The sequence below is a fragment of the Alosa pseudoharengus genome, unplaced genomic scaffold, assembly GCF_046254945.1.
Source record: "Alosa pseudoharengus isolate Yale_2024_CS ecotype anadromous, Long Island Sound unplaced genomic scaffold, YU_APseudo_1.1 YU_APseudo_1.1_scf_9, whole genome shotgun sequence".
Taxonomy (NCBI): Eukaryota; Metazoa; Chordata; class Actinopteri; order Clupeiformes; family Clupeidae; genus Alosa; species Alosa pseudoharengus.
Window position 1 is genome coordinate 13,816,252 of NW_027468881.1, and position 16,188 is coordinate 13,832,439.

General features: G+C 51.8%; 1 protein-coding gene across 4 annotated transcripts in view; it reads right to left on the minus strand.

Moving 5' to 3' along the window:
• Window positions 1–576: 576 nt before the first annotated feature.
• Window positions 577–16,188, minus strand: part of samd11 (sterile alpha motif domain containing 11) — a 65,618-nt gene continuing 50,006 nt past the window's right edge. For 3 of the 4 annotated variants that reach the window (XM_076276427.1, XM_076276431.1, XM_076276429.1), the window contains exons 7-13: window positions 14,890–15,034; window positions 7,908–8,023; window positions 7,351–7,429; window positions 6,259–7,031; window positions 4,099–4,223; window positions 3,486–3,596; window positions 577–2,713 (exon numbers count right to left, since the gene is read on the minus strand). In XM_076276427.1, the coding sequence (XP_076132542.1) occupies window positions 2,468–2,713; window positions 3,486–3,596; window positions 4,099–4,223; window positions 6,259–7,031; window positions 7,351–7,429; window positions 7,908–8,023; window positions 14,890–15,034 (1,595 nt within the window). In that variant the 3' untranslated portion in view covers window positions 577–2,467. The remainder of the gene's footprint in view (window positions 2,714–3,485; window positions 3,597–4,098; window positions 4,224–6,258; window positions 7,032–7,350; window positions 7,430–7,907; window positions 8,024–14,889; window positions 15,035–16,188) is intronic. The other variant, XM_076276428.1, reaches the window with a different exon arrangement.

Sequence of the window (16,188 nt, forward strand, 5' to 3'; positions counted from 1 at the left end):
AGAAGACGTGTAGCCATGTTTGTCTTTGTGTGTGGCTCAGTGTGTGTGTGTGGCTTAGTGTGTGTGTGTGTGTGTGTGTGTGTGTGTGTGTGTGTGTGCTGGGGCGTGAGGCATTGGGTCTATCCGGATCTGTCTGTAAAGCCCGGCTTTTCCTGGACGCATGCAGCAGCACCTGGTGCTGGCAGTCTCACTGCATCGTAAAAAGAGTGTTGTGTGAAAAAGCGTTGTGGTAGCGGCGAGGGTGGCGTCCCCCAAAAGGTCAGCTGCTGCTCGGATGGAAGGAGAGAAAGAGAAACGGAGAGAGGGAATCAGTAAGGCCTTGGCCCATGGCTGAACTTCACGCTCTGACAGCTGTTGCTGACCTGAACCCCTAACACCCCCCCACACACACACACACACTCACACATGCACACACACACGCACACATACCCCACCCTTGGCCCCTCCGTAGCCCCTACTTGCCCCTCCAGCCTGGGATTTACCATCGCCACCGCACCCCGGAGCCCCTGGCTTGCTCGCGCAACAGGCGTGGAAATAAACACATTAGTCAGAGGCAGAGAGACACACAGGCATCTGGAAGTTTTCCATAAGGATTTATTTCACCCCAGTGGTGAATAGAAAAATAGGATGAAGACAAAAAAAAAAAACATTGATGGGAAATCTAGAGACCATTGTAATTCATTGCTTACATATATTTTTAAAAAGAAAAAAATAATAATTGCATAAAGAGCTTTGTGCCTTTTAATTTCCCTGCAACAAAGAGAAAAAAGTATTGTTCTTTGGGATCCATTTTAAAAGGATGATTTATTTATACATGTTGTATTCTGTCCATCTAACTACATACAACAAAATTCCTATAAATACTTTTTCCTCATATTTATATGCTGAATGCGCATTTCAAAAGTGGGGCTCATAATATTACAATTGGAATACATAGCAAACAAAAACATAAAAAGGCTTGAACAAAAACGTACCACCAAGTCAGCAAGTCACATTTCGTTCGGTACTGAAGAAAATGCAATTCGTGCAGCTACACTTAACAGAGAAGTACCACTTATGTAACCTTCAGTATATTTTCATCTTAAGCATTTTTTACTGTACAATTCAGCATCATCTTGTTCTCCCACAGTAGTAGTACGCGTGACCTTTGGTCCCGGTACAAAGCCAAAGCCAGAGGCCAGAGCTATCACATACCAGTTAGCCCATACAAAAGAGCCAGGGGCCGGTTAGCAGTATGAAGAGCCCTGTATGAGAACTTAAGAGAGACAGGGGACAGAAACCACAGTGGAGGCCCTTGGCTTTTGGTCAACTGGACGGCTTAGCACAACACCTGCATTTTCTACAAGTCAAATCTGTATTCTCACCTCCCAATCCCCCAGAACAATATTGTACCATGTCTGACCATTACCAGTAAGCCCCCAAAAGAAAACCATGAAAAGAAGGACACTAGACACTAGCTAAAATTCCACACGTCCACTCATCTTTGGTTTTTTGGACTGTGGAATGCATAGTTGCATCAGCGCAGAGTTGAGTTGAGTTCCTTTCTGCCTTTGAGGAGGAGACCCATCTCTGAGATCAGTCAGTTTTGTGAAATGGATGGGAAATTAGGGAAAGCGAAACAAGGGAACATCCTCTATTTTTTTTTTTTTTTTTTTTTTTTTTGACTCTACTGTGCTGAAAGCTTTGGGTACCATGGAGAGTCCAGCCCCGGGTGAGGAGGCTTTTCCGAACGTCCTTCTATCTGTCTGTCTGTCTGTCTGTCTGTATGTCTGTCTGACCTAGAAGAATGCTGTTTTTTGTCTGCTTTTGGGAGAGGCGGAGATTGCATTTTCTTTTTTTTTTCTTTTTTTTTTTTTTGGCAAGCTGTGAGAGACCAGCTGTCTGCTCCTCTTGTGCCCCACCACCCACTCTCAGCCCCCATACTCCCCGAAGAAAAAAACTCTTCCCTCTCACTTCCTGTTTCCTCTCTAGCCCCCTGCTCCATGTCTTTGGCGTTGGCCTGCTCGCAGCCCCGGCTGAAGGTGGAGGTGTGCGGGGAGGAGCTCAGTTTGATTGTTCATTAACGTTTTGTTTTGTCTAGTCTTCTTTCTCCTCTTTCATTCATTCAACACATCATTGTCCAGTATCCACAAATGTTAAGTGCCTGTGATCAAAAGGTCCTCAATGTCTTTTTGTTTTGTCATCTCGAGAGGAAGCAAAAGAAAGAGAGAGAGAGAGAGAGAGAGAGAGAGTGTGTGTGTGTGTGTGTGTGTGTGTGTGTGTGTGTGAGTGTATGTGTGTGTGAGAGAGAGTGGACAAACAGTCTGAAGGCCCTCCATTTTGTCCCTCTATCCTCAGTCTCTCTCTAACATCTCGTCACTGAACCCCTGCTTCTACACGTAGTCACTGCCAGGAAAGAGGAGAGGGGGCTGCTGGTGGGTGGGGGGGGGGGGGTGCAGGCTGGAGGGAGGGCGGTAAGCGGTCACTTCTACGAGGGGGGCTTGGTGCTGGAGGAGTCGTAGGCTCCCGCCGAGACCGCGCTTCCGTTCTCCTGCTTGGGGGTGGCGCGGCCGGCCGCGGGGCCGCTGTAGGGGGAGGAGGTGCTGCCGGCGGAGGGGGGCCGTGTCTCCATGGGCAGGGGGTCCCGGTCCGGGGGGCGCAGTGCAGATGGCGGCAGCGGGAGAGCCAGCGGGAAGCTGGTCATGTAGAATATCCTGCCAATGCGCCGTGCCACCTGAGGGGGAGAGACAGACACACATGCCAATGTCAGTCCAAGCCATGGAGAGAGAGGGAGAGGGAGAGGGAGAGGGGGAGGGAGAGGGGAGGGAGAAGGAGAAATGAGACATGCCAGAGACCGAGAGGAGTACAGGAGCATGCTCAGCTGTTGTTTTTGTTGTTTTAGATGTCTGTGTGTTGGCCCGTTTGCGTCAGAGTTGTTTCTCCACAAAACCACCATTTGACGTGGATGGTATTTCCCATGGACAGAGGGGGCCCTGTGCTCTGATGATACCACTGTGTCTGGGAGCAGTTCTGCTATACTAACTCTAAATATGAACAGACACCGGAGGCAAGTCCTAAACCCACAGCTCCATGGGTGCAATGCAAACGTGGAATAAAAAGCATTACCGATATCAATTGTTTTTGACAATTAGGTTTAGCTCTGGATTATCTCACGCATTACACAAGGCAAAGATCTGGCAAAGCATGTTTTTACTTGCAGTCTCTCACACTCACTTCAATGGGCCCACTAACACATTACAAGATCGTCAGACGTGTTTAACTTCAGGGTTACACTAAATGAAGCCCTGGCCTGCACGTACAGACACTGTATGCACTGATTTGTCTTTTCTTAACATAGAATGAGCCAGTAGCTGACAATTAGATCCCATCTACTGAGCCCATGTGCGTATGTCTCTCTGTGAGTGGTGCCCATGTAGGCCCATGCATGTATGTATATACTGTATGTATGTATGTATGTCTGTCTGTAGGACAGGGTGGTGTAGTACCTGTGAGCGGATCTTAAGGGCCGGGCCCAGCTTTAGGCCCATGTTGTTGAGCAGGTGCTCCTCGGTCAGCAGGGGCAGAGTCTCTCCGTCGATGGCCTGCTCCCTGAACACCTGCGGGAGGAAGGTGGGGTGGACACACAGAGCTCCATATTCATCACACCATTCTGACCATGCCAAGCAGTTACAGTATGAGTAGCCATGAGTATGTTTGTGTAGCATGCATGTTGTATTAAAATTTGGCAGTCAAGACATGCACATATATATGTGTGTGTGTGTGTGTGTTTGTGCGTATGTAAATGAGCAGTGAAAGACAAAGATAAGAGCAGAGCGGAGTGGGCTCCCCAACTTGGATGTTTTTTTTTATTTTTATATTTTGACCCTTCCCCCAAATAATGCATAAATACTGCAATTTTCTTGATCTTATATATTGACTTGTAATATTCATATTATTCCTCCCCTAAGCCCATTTTAGCTACCCCTCTAGCTCTCTCCCCCCTTCTCTCTCTCTCCCTCTTCCTCTCTTCCTCTCTCTCTCTCAGGCCTCGGAGACTGCAGAGCGCCTCCTGGGGGTGTGGAGAGAGAGCGCGCCCTCTGCTCCTGCTCTTGTCCTCACCTGCGTGTACTCGGCACAGCCCGGAAGGCTGCCCACGAAGCTGCACACCTCCTCCACCGTCCACTTGCTGATGTCCTCCAGCGGCACGGCCTCCTCCCCGTCCAGGAACAGACCTCCCATGGCGCCTGCACGGCCCGCCGGCCCAAAGGAAGCATAAATCATTTGAGGAGGGGTTGGGGGAGAGAGGCCCGCCGGCGGTAAGTGCACACACACACACACACTCATGGACACACACACACATGGACACACACACACACACACATGCAGAGGCACGCAGGAGCACAACAGCAGCCGCAGCCCCCTCTCTAAGCCCTCTTCTCTCTCTCTCTCATTCTCTTTCTCTCTCTCTCTCTCTCTCCATCCCTCTATCCCTCCCTCTCTCTCTCATTCTCCCTCTTATCCCTCCCCGCTCCCTCCAGCTCCCCTGGCCTCTGCTGCAGCTCTGTTAATGACCCCGTCTATTACTGAGATCAGCAAGGGTCAGCGGCAGGGGCCCCTTCCTGGGGGAGGTCTCCGGGGCTGGAAACTGAAAGTGCAGGTAATGTATTTCAGATGGGCCTGCCTGCCTGACTGCTGGGGCTGGGGACCGCACCGCTCAGGGGAAATAAGGAAGGGAGAAGGGAGAGGGAGAGAGAGAGAGAGTGTGTGTGTGTGTGTGTGTGTGTGTGTGTGTGTGTGTGTGTGAGAGAGAGAGAGGGGTCTCTTTAGCTACTTGAGTAACGCCATGTTTTTGACAGCCTGTGCTGAAGGAGGGCATGAGAGTAAGATTTAATATGGGGGCTACCATAGTGTGTGCATGTGCTTTTAAATGAGTGCATGCTTGTATGAGCTCTCCAGAGTATGTAGCTCATGTTTATATGTATGTGTTAGTGTGTATGTTTAAGTGGAACATGAATTGTTATTTGAATGTTTCAAGCTACTTTTGTATACTTGCATGTGCTTCAGTGAGTACATATGCATGTAAGAGTGTTTTTTCTGTGAGTTTATGTTAATGCACAGTTTTACTTTAGTGTTTGTGTGTGTGTGTGTTAGTGTGTTAGTGTGTTTGTGTGTGTGTGTGTGTGTGTGTGTGTGTGTTAGTGGGTTTGTGGGTTTGTGGGTTTGTGTGTGTGTTAGTGTGTTTGTGTGTGTGTGTGTTAGTGGGTTTGTGTGTGGCTCTTAAGCATTTAATCAGATGTCTCAGCCTTCCCCGGGGACACCTAGGGCAGGCAGGAGTCAGGCTCTGGGCTCAGACTGAATTGGCTGCTTCCTCATCGGGAGGCCTCCTCCATAAAACACACACACACACACACACACACACACACACAGAGAGAGAGAGCTCTCAGTGAGCGGGCGTCCCATCTGCACACCGGATCCTTTTACAGGTCATAAAAGCCGAGGCCGGGGCGCGTGCTCCCGCAGACGCCAGCGGCGATGTGTGTGGGGAGGAAGAGCCGGTCTGGAGCAAGAGCACCAAGGAGGGAGGGAGGGATTGAGAGAGAGAGACCAGGCTCCAGAGTTTTGGGGGAAATGGCTGTCTCGGACCAAACCATCTGTCTAAACCACCAGTACTTTTGGACTGGAAGAGAACCTGGAAAAATCCTGGGCCTCCGTGATGAGATGCGATGCTAATTCTGATCAGACTATAAATCTAGACTCTAAAACTAGTCTGTTCAGGGCCTGGATCTCCACGGTGTTTATGGCTATGGACTTACTGCTTATTTTGATGGGCTTTGTCAGGAGCTAGCTTTTTGGGTTGGTTTCATTCTGCACTAAACACTACATGGATTAATAGTTATTCCAGCTCACAACTATTATAAGTATTTCAGAGTGCACTACACAATAGTCCATAATAAATATGACTTTGCTGAGCAAAGAAGCTAGCTAAATATCCCTAGTAATTACATGTAAACATGGATAACAGCAGATAGTAAATACATCAACACGTTCTATTAAAAAAAATGATGATCATAATTTGCCTAGTTACATCATTTCAGGTATAATGAGCCAGATTTTAGTTTTGCCAGGCCATAAGTGATCAGAATCCCTCATTTGAAGATAGTACTGTGCTGGCTCTTTAAGACAGGGAGTTTGACAGAGAGGCCTACTGGTGCTCAGCTATGCACTGTCTGTTTAAGACGGGGAGTTTTAACAGAGAGACGTGCTGGGAGTAGCACTCACCCGAGTGGAAGTAGGGATTGGCGTAGGGAAAGCCGAAGGGCAGCGCGTGGCCTGGCAGCGTTGGCATCGGGGGCATGACTCCGGCAGGCAGGTACTTGGCCTCACTCTTGCCCAGGCCCGGGGCGTAGAGGTGGTGGTTGGGCGACTCGGCACCAGCCGAGCTGCAGGGGGCGCTGAGACGACCCGAGCTCTCGCCCAGCTCCTTCATGCCCACCTCGCCCGACTTCGCCCCGTCCTTGCCCGGGTGGTGGCACCCGTCCGAGTTCCCGAGCCCGTGGCCGTCGGACGACTTCCCGCCGCCCCTCTCCATCCGCTCGTCCACCCCCTCGCCATCGCTGTCCGAGTCCTTCATCTCCTCGTCGCCGCCGTCCGTGTCTACGTCCCTGCGGCGGCCCTCTGCGTGGCCCTCCTTCCCCTCGAACGACCCTCCGGCCAGCTCGCCCCGGAGCCCCAGCACGCTCTTCCGAGCACTCTTGCGCGCGGCGGAGGCCGACGCCGACGAGGACTCCTTGGAGGGCGTGGCGGCCTGCTGCGAGGCCCCCTGGTGGTTGAGCGAGAGCAGCGGCGTGTTGCTGTGGCGCAGCACCAGCATGGCACTGCGGCGGTTCAGCTCGTCACGCAGCGGGTGGCCCTCGGGGATGTCCTGCAGGCTGCGCAGCGCCGGGTGCTCGGGGGGAAGGCCCGCGTGCAGCCCCAGTGGGTCCGACAGCAGGCGCTGCCGGTGCAGGTTCTCCAGCTCCTTCTGACGCAGCAGCTCTGCGGACATCTCTAACCTATGTGCACACACGCACACACACACGCACACACACACACGCACACACACACACGCGCGCACACACACAGCCAACATAGCAAATGTTATCATTAAGGGTGTACATTTCAATGCCTTTTGAATAATGATTTCCTGTCATCGTAATGTTTAGAAAATGACAATCTAATTCATTTGATGGAAGGTGATGGAGAGACCTATGTGCATGTTTGTGTGTATACGTGTGTGTGTATTTGTGTATGTGTGTGTGGGTGTATGTGTCTCTGAGTGAGGGTGTAAGTGTGTGTGTGTGTGTGTGTGTGTGTGTGTGAAGGTGAAATTACCTGGCCAGGTTCTGTTTGCGCAGCATCTCCTGCTGACGTGCGAACATCTCGGCCTGGGCCGGCTGGAGGAAGCCATAGCCTGCGGAAACGCACCCGGGGAACAGGGCCGCTGTCAATGTCATGTGCAACCAAACGCATTCCAGATTGCATATTTCACACTCCTCGGAGAAATCACTCTAGCCCCAGAGGACTGCATCCTCTATCCTCATCCTCAACCCTGCTAGTGTGCATGCATGTGTGGGGGTGTAAACATACATATATGTATGTATGTACGTATGGAAGAACCTCATTTTTTAAGGTTTGCTGCTATACCTGTTTACCATGTTTAACATTTGAACAATAATTATTATAATTTGTTCAATAATGAACACACACAAATATCAAACTGCATTAATGGTCAGAACAGTTAACACATAATAAACACCCAGAAATGTTCCTGTTTTTTCTGAAATCTACTGGCTGGGCTTTATGTTTAGGTGTGCGTGCTCTCTCCGACCACAGTGGTTACTCTTCAGCACTCGCCAGCTGGCATGAGCGGCGCTCTTGGCATGGCATACCTGGCGCTTGGCAGAGTGCAGAGGGCATCCCCAGGAATGGAGGTCGAAGGTGAGGGCCCAGGGCGATGTGAGGGGCATTCTGAGGGGACAGCAGCGGGGGAGGATGGGACATCTCTCTGTGTGGCGCAAACAAACAAACAAAAACAAACAAGAACCATGAGTACTCCATTGACTTCTCCTCTTCCCTCTCCTCCACATTACTCAGGACAGAGAGGGAGTGTGTGTATGTCAGTGTGTGTGTGTGTGTGTGTGTGTGTGTGTATACGGAGACCAAATCAGAGCTGTGACCCGCTCACTGTGTGTCTACAGGCTGAAGGACAGGCAGTATGACAGCCAGTGGTGTCACAGAGCCCTGTAGCTGCAACAGTCCAGGCACACGGGTCCCATTCCTCCTCCACTGGAACACTACTGTTGCAGCCCGGAGAATAAAATCCAACCCCAAGCACAAGCCCACACACACACACACACAAACACACAAACAACTGCAGTCTCCATTCTGGACGGTGATGTGCTGTGGGTGATCGTGACGTCCGCTCCCTCCCCGGGTTTATTTTTACCGGCCGCCTCCCGAGGATACGCGCCGCAATGGTCCCTCATCAGTCTTGTCACGCTGCGGCCAGCGGCAATGTTTGTACCCCGGGCCTTCTGCCACCCACACAGCCCACCCCCCCCTCCCCTCCCCTCACTGCCCCTGCCCCTGCCCCCCCCAACCGCCTCACCCCCCTGCATCTCTCTCCCCTCCCTCCCACTCTCCACTGCCTGACACATAATGAGGGCTGAATACACAATAAGAGCATGTCATAGTCGGACAGCTGGGGCTGCCCCCGCTACTGCGGCAGGGCTACAGGCGGGAAGACCTCCTAATTAGCGCAGACCCTTCCCTCCCCTTCTCCTTCTCCCCCCCCCCCTCTCCCTCTCCCTCTCCCTCTCCCTCTCTCTCTCTCTCTCTCTCTCTCTCTCTCTCTCTCTCTCTCTCTCTCTCTCTCTCTCTCTCTCTCTCTCTCTCTCTCTCTCTCTCTCCTCTCTCCTCTATCCCAACACCTCCTCTCTTCGCCCTCCTTCCGCTCTCTACGAGTCTCTCCAATAATAAAAAAGGTGGCGTGCCTCAAAGCCTTTTTTCTTTCAGAAGGGCCTCAATTATGTTTTTTTCCTTTTGTTCTCTCTATAGCCGTGGGCATTGGCCTCGCTCTCCCGCTCCACACTGCAACCACCTTTACAAAGGGGCTAGAGGAGAGAGGGATAGAGAGGAGCGGGTGGGAGGGAGAGAGAGAGGGAGAGGGAGGGAGGGAGGGAATATGAAGATGTATTCTCCAGCTCGTTGTTTGGGGTGAGGGAGCAGGCGGCAGAGCGACTGGTGGCAGTGAGGTGTTGAAATGCAGGAGGCAGTGGAGCATGGGAGATCCAGAAGATTTTTTTTCTCCTCAAACCCACACCCCTTCTCTCTATTTTTTTTCTTTCTTTTTTTTTTCTTTCGCTCGATGCTCATCTGCCAGCAACACCTCAGCCCATTCACTTTCTGCTCACAGCTCTGCAGATTGACAAATACACTGTCTCTCTCCTCCACTTCCCTCTCTCTCATACACTGTACACACATGTAGGCCCACAGGTGCCTCTCCCTTCTCTACCTCTCTCTTCTTCTCTCTAACTCACTCACTCACACACACACACATTAACACACACACACACACACACACATTAACACACACACACACACACACATTAACACACACATGCATAGATGCCAGAGATCAGCCCCTCCACTTTGTTCTAACTGAGCCGCAATTTCCCCGCTCCAGGGTAAGGAGAGGTTGCAGCACAAACAAGCGTGAAACACCCAAACACAAGGTGAAAAACACACACAAACAAACAAAAATACGGCTGTGGCTTTTCACATCCTGGTCTTTTCAAGCCATCAAACGCTTCTCTGGGCTTTTCATATGCTTTTTTTTTTTTATTTCTTCCATTGCCAAAAAAGAAAAAGGAAATCTATGAGAACAAAAATCAATGAGAACCAAAAGAAATCTATAAGAGGCTAAAGAAATCTAAAAAATAGGAATGAGGAAGAGGAAGAAAAAGAACAACAGAAAATAGCACACAGCAAGGAAAGAGAGAGAGAGAGAGATAGAGCGAGGGAGGGAGGGAGGGAGAGAATGAGGTGATGTGGAGAGACAGAGGCACGGCAGGGCTGGCGGCAGGGGGAGGAAGAGAGTGGGAGGGAGGGAGGGAGGGAGGGAGAGGGAAGGAGGGAGGCAGAGGGAAAGAGGGGCTCAGTGCAGGAAGGAAAAGAAAAAAAATCCATCGATCGATGGCGTGGGGTGCCGGCCACCGAGACGTTAATGCTAATCGCGTAACCGTTCTCCGCCAGTGTCGCTCCGCCCGCTCGCTCCTGTGACAGCCCCAATTAATCTTTGTGTGTGTGTGTGTTTGTGGGTGTGTGTGTGTTTGTGGGTGTGTGTGTGTGTCTGCGTGTGTTTGCACAGAGGGTGTGTGTGTGTATATGTGTGTGTGTGCGCACACAGATGGTGTGTGTGTGTGTGTGTGTGTGTGTGTGTGTGTGTATGTGTGTGTGTGACCTTCGTCCAGCAGCGGCAGTCGGCGCGGCGGCGATGCTTATGTAATTACACTGTGAAGTGTGTAATCACCTGGCCCTAATCCCCCGGGCCTCGCAATTAGCCCGGGCCGCCGGCCGCCGGGGCCTGCCTGGCTGCCAAAGCCCCCGCGCCTGCTCGCCCGCGCGCTCGGCCGCCCCGGACGGCCCCACAGATGAATAACGGTCAATTAAAGCCACATGACTGAGGCCGCGAGGCGTCCGCTCGATCCTAATTAGCCGTAATCATGGGGAGACGTGCCCGGCAGACGTGCCTCGCGTTTTATAGGAAGCAATTTGGGAATGAGGCAGAGGCATTAACCGTTTCATTCAGGAGGCTCCAGCACCAAGCTGGGAAGAGAGAGAGAGGGAGGGAGTGGGAGGGAGACAGAGAGAGAGAGAGGGAGAGAGAGGGAGAGGGGAGTGTTTTCAGAGCTGTGGCTTAGTTCTCCTTCACCTCACTCTTTTTAATTCTCCCTCTTTTTCTGTGCTCTGACTGTTTCTTGCACACTCACACACACACACACACACACACACACACACACACACAAACAAACACACACACACACACACACTGGCTGTGCTTGTGCTGTTGTGCTCATTAGTTTTTTGAAAGTCTTTTCAGAGAGAGAGCACACACACAAGATCGTTAAGGGGGAAATGATTCAGGGCTTGATTCAGCGCTGTTTAAGTCCGCATTCAACTATAAATGTGTCTTATTTTATAGTTCTGGCCCATGACTAAGGAGAGACTATAGAGCGCCTCTGGGTGTCAGAAAATCCCCTGATATTTACTTTTATAAGCAGTTTTTATCCTGTAAACAACAGCCTGCCAACATACACACTAACTGCTAATGCTGGAGTTTAATATGTCTCTATCTTGATATCTGGTAATATTGCATTCCCTCTCAATCCTTCTGGTCTATAGTTGTCTGATCCTGCCATTTCCTATTCTCTGTGCTGTTCTTTCCCACTTTTCTCTCCCTGTCACTCTCCCGCCATCTCTTTCACTTCGTTCTCTGTCTAAGCCTCTCACTACTGTTGCTGTCTCTCTCTCTCTCTCTCTCACTTTCTGTCTCTCTCTCTCTTTCTCTTACTCCTCTGCTTTCCCCTTCCCCCATGCTCTCTTCATTTCTGTCCTTTTTCCCTTTGCCTCTCTCTCTACCTCTTTCCTCTCTCGCCCTCCCACTCCCACTCTCTTTCCCTCTCTCTCTCTCTCTCTCTCTCTCTCCCTCCCTCCCCCCGCTCGGTCTCTGGCAGTAAGGCCAGTAAACCCCAGGGTGTGCGCTCATGTGTGACGACCTGTCAGAGTGGCGGCGGCGGCAGCGTCACCCCCCCCCCCCATCCCCCCACCCCCCCACCCCTCTACCCTGCCCCCCTCAGCCTTCACTCCAACGTCTCCCTCCCTCCCTCCCTCTCTCCCTCTCCCCCCGAAGCTTTTTTCCTCTCTGGCCTGCCTGCTGAACAGCCAGTCGGCTGGGAGGCCAGCGTGCCAAACTGCCCCGGTCGGCTTGGGGGGGAGCAGAGTGGAGGAGGAGGAGGAGGAGGAGGAGGAGGAGGAGGAGTGTGGAGCGGGGCTGACAGCACAGCACAGCACAGCACGGTGCGGCGGGCCGTAATGAAGGCAGCGCGCGGAGGGGATTAGGGCCGCGGCGCCTCGCTCGCCGGGAACGCATTTGCACGGGAAGCTCATTAAAATGCATGAGGCTCCAGCTCCCACTCGCCTCCTCCTTCTCCTCCTCCTCTCAGCTTCTGCTCTCCTCTCCTCCTCACCACCACCACCACCACCACCCAGACCGCTGTCTCCTCCACTCTACGGCCGCTACCTCGCTCTGCAGCCAGTCCCCGCCAACGCTTTGCCCCCCCCCCCCCCCCACCCCTCCACACACACACACACACACACACACACACACACACACACACACACACACACACAAAGACACACACCACCCCCTCGCCTCACACGCCAAACACATTAGCATTTGCCTTGCAGATTTCTCCCAGTGCACCGCGCCGTTTAAGGAGCCCAGACGAATGGCCGGGTCCAGCGCTTTCTTTCGCAGCGCCATCGACCGGCCCTAATGATTTGTTTTTAACAATACGCGCTAATGGCCGTCAGATAATCAATTACGCACCATCGATGGGAAGGTGAGCTTGAGGAATGGCTTCCGGCTCAACCCCTTTTAGTTGGCCAACCTCTTCTCTCCTTCCCTTTCCCTCTCTCTCTCTCTCTCTCTCTCTCTCTCTTAGTGGTCAATTCTTTATGGGCCGGTGGTAAGGGTGGAGGACAGGGCAGGGGTGGCCTGTCATTAGATGTCCCCTGTCCTTTCCACAATGTCACAACGCAGTCAATGACAGAGGCCCATGCACCCCCTCTGCCCTGCGGCACCTCAGCAGCTGAAAGCAGGGGGAGGGAATGGGACAAGTGGAGCTTCTCTCTCCCCGTGTGTGTGTGTGTCTTTGCCTCCTTTAGACCACCAAGCCATTGCTGGTGGTGCCAAGAAAGGGTTAACAATACAAAAGAAACATAAGAGGAGGGAAGGAGAGAGAGAGCAAAAGAGAGAGAGAGAGCAGGGGCAAGGCAAGAGCGAGAGAGAGATGAAGAGATAAAGGGGGGGGGGGGGGCCCTGCCCCCCCACCCCCCAGGCTTCGGAAGTGTGCGGCCCTAGTTAACATACAGCGGTCCTGTGTGGCTAATTATTCTGTGCTGCTGCAGAGCAGGCGGAACAGGCGGCTCTGTGGCCAGCTCCACGCTGGGATCCCAACAGGGTGCTGGCGGGGTTGGAGACGGGGGTTGTTGGGGGGGGGGGGGCACTAACATTGACACCCCCCGCGTTGGGCCGCCCTGCACCGCTTCCTCCCCTCCCCTCCCACCCCCTCGCCTCGCCGGCCCATTATCGATCCGCTGGCTTCCCGCGCCACATAAATAATCGACAAGCAATTACGCGCCTACGCCCGCTGGCCACGGCTTTGTTTGGGAGCGAGGGAGCGCGCCAGGGCCTCGCAGTGAGGGGGAGAGAGGAGGAGGAGAAAGGAGGACAGGAAGGAGAGAGGGAGGGGGGAGCATATTGGGTTTGGGAGTAGAGGGGAGGGGGGGGCCAGGGGGTTGGGTGGGTGAGCTGGTGGGGAGGATAAGTTTCTGTCGCCGTAACGACCCGCTCAGCCCCTGAATCCACACATAAATACCTCCTGACAAGATCAAATCAAAGCGGAGATGCAGAGGAGTAACACAAACTGGCAGATCCTATTAAGCAGATTTTTTTCTCTTTCTCCTTCTCTCTTTTCAGCCTTTCTTTCCTATTGCAGCAAACTTCCATCTCTCCCTTCTTGGCTTTTCACTTTTTCCCCCTCTTAGCCACGCTCTCTTTCTCTCTGTCTTTCTTTCTACCTTTCTTTCAGCACGTAATTCTTCTCTTTTTTTAAAAAAAAGAGGGGGGGGGGGGTGTTGTGCGGTCACCCACTTCACCAGTCATGCAGTATTCATTAGAATAGGACGCAGGGTTCATTATTAATGTAAAATATTCATGTTATCTCAGGGCATGGAAATGCCTCTTCCTCTCTCTCTCCGTGCTCCCTGACGGTAAAGTGCGTCTGGGAGGCCTTGGGCGGCGTGGCAGTGTGCCGGCGTGGTGAGTGTGCTGACCGTCTCCCCCTGACCGCACGCAGTTCGTTGACAGGCAGGAGAGTGACGCTCGCCTCACATGTTGTTTTTGCATCTGACGTTTCCCTCCTTCACATACGCACATGGATTAGCACACACACAAATGCACACACACACATACATACTCTCTCACACACACACACACACACACACAAGCCCATACACACACATATACACACACACAAACACAGAATTTGGAAAAGTCATGAAAGCGCAACCATATGTGTGGTTTTGAGTCATTTTCACATCTCGGGGTCAGACCAGGAAACCCCCCCTCCGCAGCTGGCCTCAACTGCCCAAACTACGGCCAAGGCATTCAACCTTTACTTTACGACTCGCTCTGTGTGTGTGTGTGTGTGTGTGTGTGTGTGTGTGTGTGAGAGAGAGAGATGGTTAACATGCGTGTGTGAGATTCTTCTAGCAGTTTTAGATTGCTGTGTGAGGGCATATTAATTTGTGAGTGGTTTATGACAAAAACCTGATGTGGTTTTTTGATGTGTTCATCTCTGTCTTTCGCATATGTAAGTGGGAAAAAACCAGTAGAAAACCAAAATACACACTTGTTTTTGTGTGTGTTTGTGTGTGCGTGTGTGTGTGTGTGTGTGTGTGTGTGTGTGTGTGTGTGTGTGTGTGTGTGTGTGTGTGTGTGTGTGTGTATGTATCTGTGTGTGCATTTGTGTGTGTGTACATATGTGCAGTAAATGAGTGTGTGTGTGTGTGTGTTTGTGTGTGTACCTCTCACTGAAGTGGGCGTCGCGGTGCTGGGGCAGACCCTGCTTGCGGCGCTGGCTGGAGGAGCTGCCGGCGGAGGGCAGGTGGGCCTCCATCGCCCCGGGGTTCCTCACGGCGGCCATGGCCTCCTGACGCACCCGCAGCAGCTCTGCAAGGACACACACAGGACCAGGGGCTCTTAATCTATCCCAGAGATTAGAACAGACTAGTGTTCTTAATCTATCACACATATAGGCTCCAGTGTGCTACAGGGAGAGCAATGCAATGCTGTTTCCTTCCGTTCATCCCAATAGCATAATAAGTATGCACTGCATTAAACTTAATGGAATAATTAATACACTGCTCTGTTTTACTTGGAACTGGAAGAGATGTATGCACTGAAAAAACTCCACAATAACTGTTCACTTCAAACTAAACCATTGTAGCCATAAACTGTTTGCATGCACTGCTTTCAACCTTCAGGCCTTGAATAGATTGTGGGTTCAAAGGTCATCGTGAATTCATTCAAGTCTAGGCCTTTATTCTTATATGTTTGTATGTTTTACCCAAACTGCAGTTCACTTCCCTGTAGTTGTTTGAGTTTTTAAATAGTGCCACAGTCATGTGAGCTGGGCATGTTTCAGTCTTATTCAGGGTTTGGTTTGTAAATCCTACCCTGTGGAGTTGGCAGCCAGCTGTAAGGGTAGCTCTGCAGGTTAGTACAGGCTTTTACTTAAGGACTTTCTAATCCAGCCCAATTCAACCTCACTGAAGTTTGCCCAGTACTTTGTGCAGAAAATAACTGGGGGACCCTCTCCTGACTTGACTGAGGGTCCACTTACAGTATGCAAGAGATATGTGATATGTATGCACATACACACACACAGACACATGCGCGCACGCACGCGCACACACACACACACACACACACATACAGTAAAATAACAACTTAAAACTACACAGACACATTTGACGCACACAGCATTTTTTGTAGATGAAATTCAGTGGACTGCACCAGAGATCAGCCAGTGAAAAAGGCTGAGCGTCCCCACTCCATCCCACCCCCACCTCCACCCCACCCCACCCCACCCCCACCTCCACCCCACCCCCACCTCCACCCCACCCCACCCCACCTCCACCCCCACCTCCACCCCACGCTGGCCCTGGTCCTCCCCTGGCGCTCCATCATCATCCATCCAGTGGGGTCACCAGAGGAAGCCCTGCCCCTAATGAACGGGTGTTAAATTGGAATTGCATCCTGTGTACACACACCACCCCCCTATCCACCCACCCACCTACTGCCATCATCACCACCAACACACA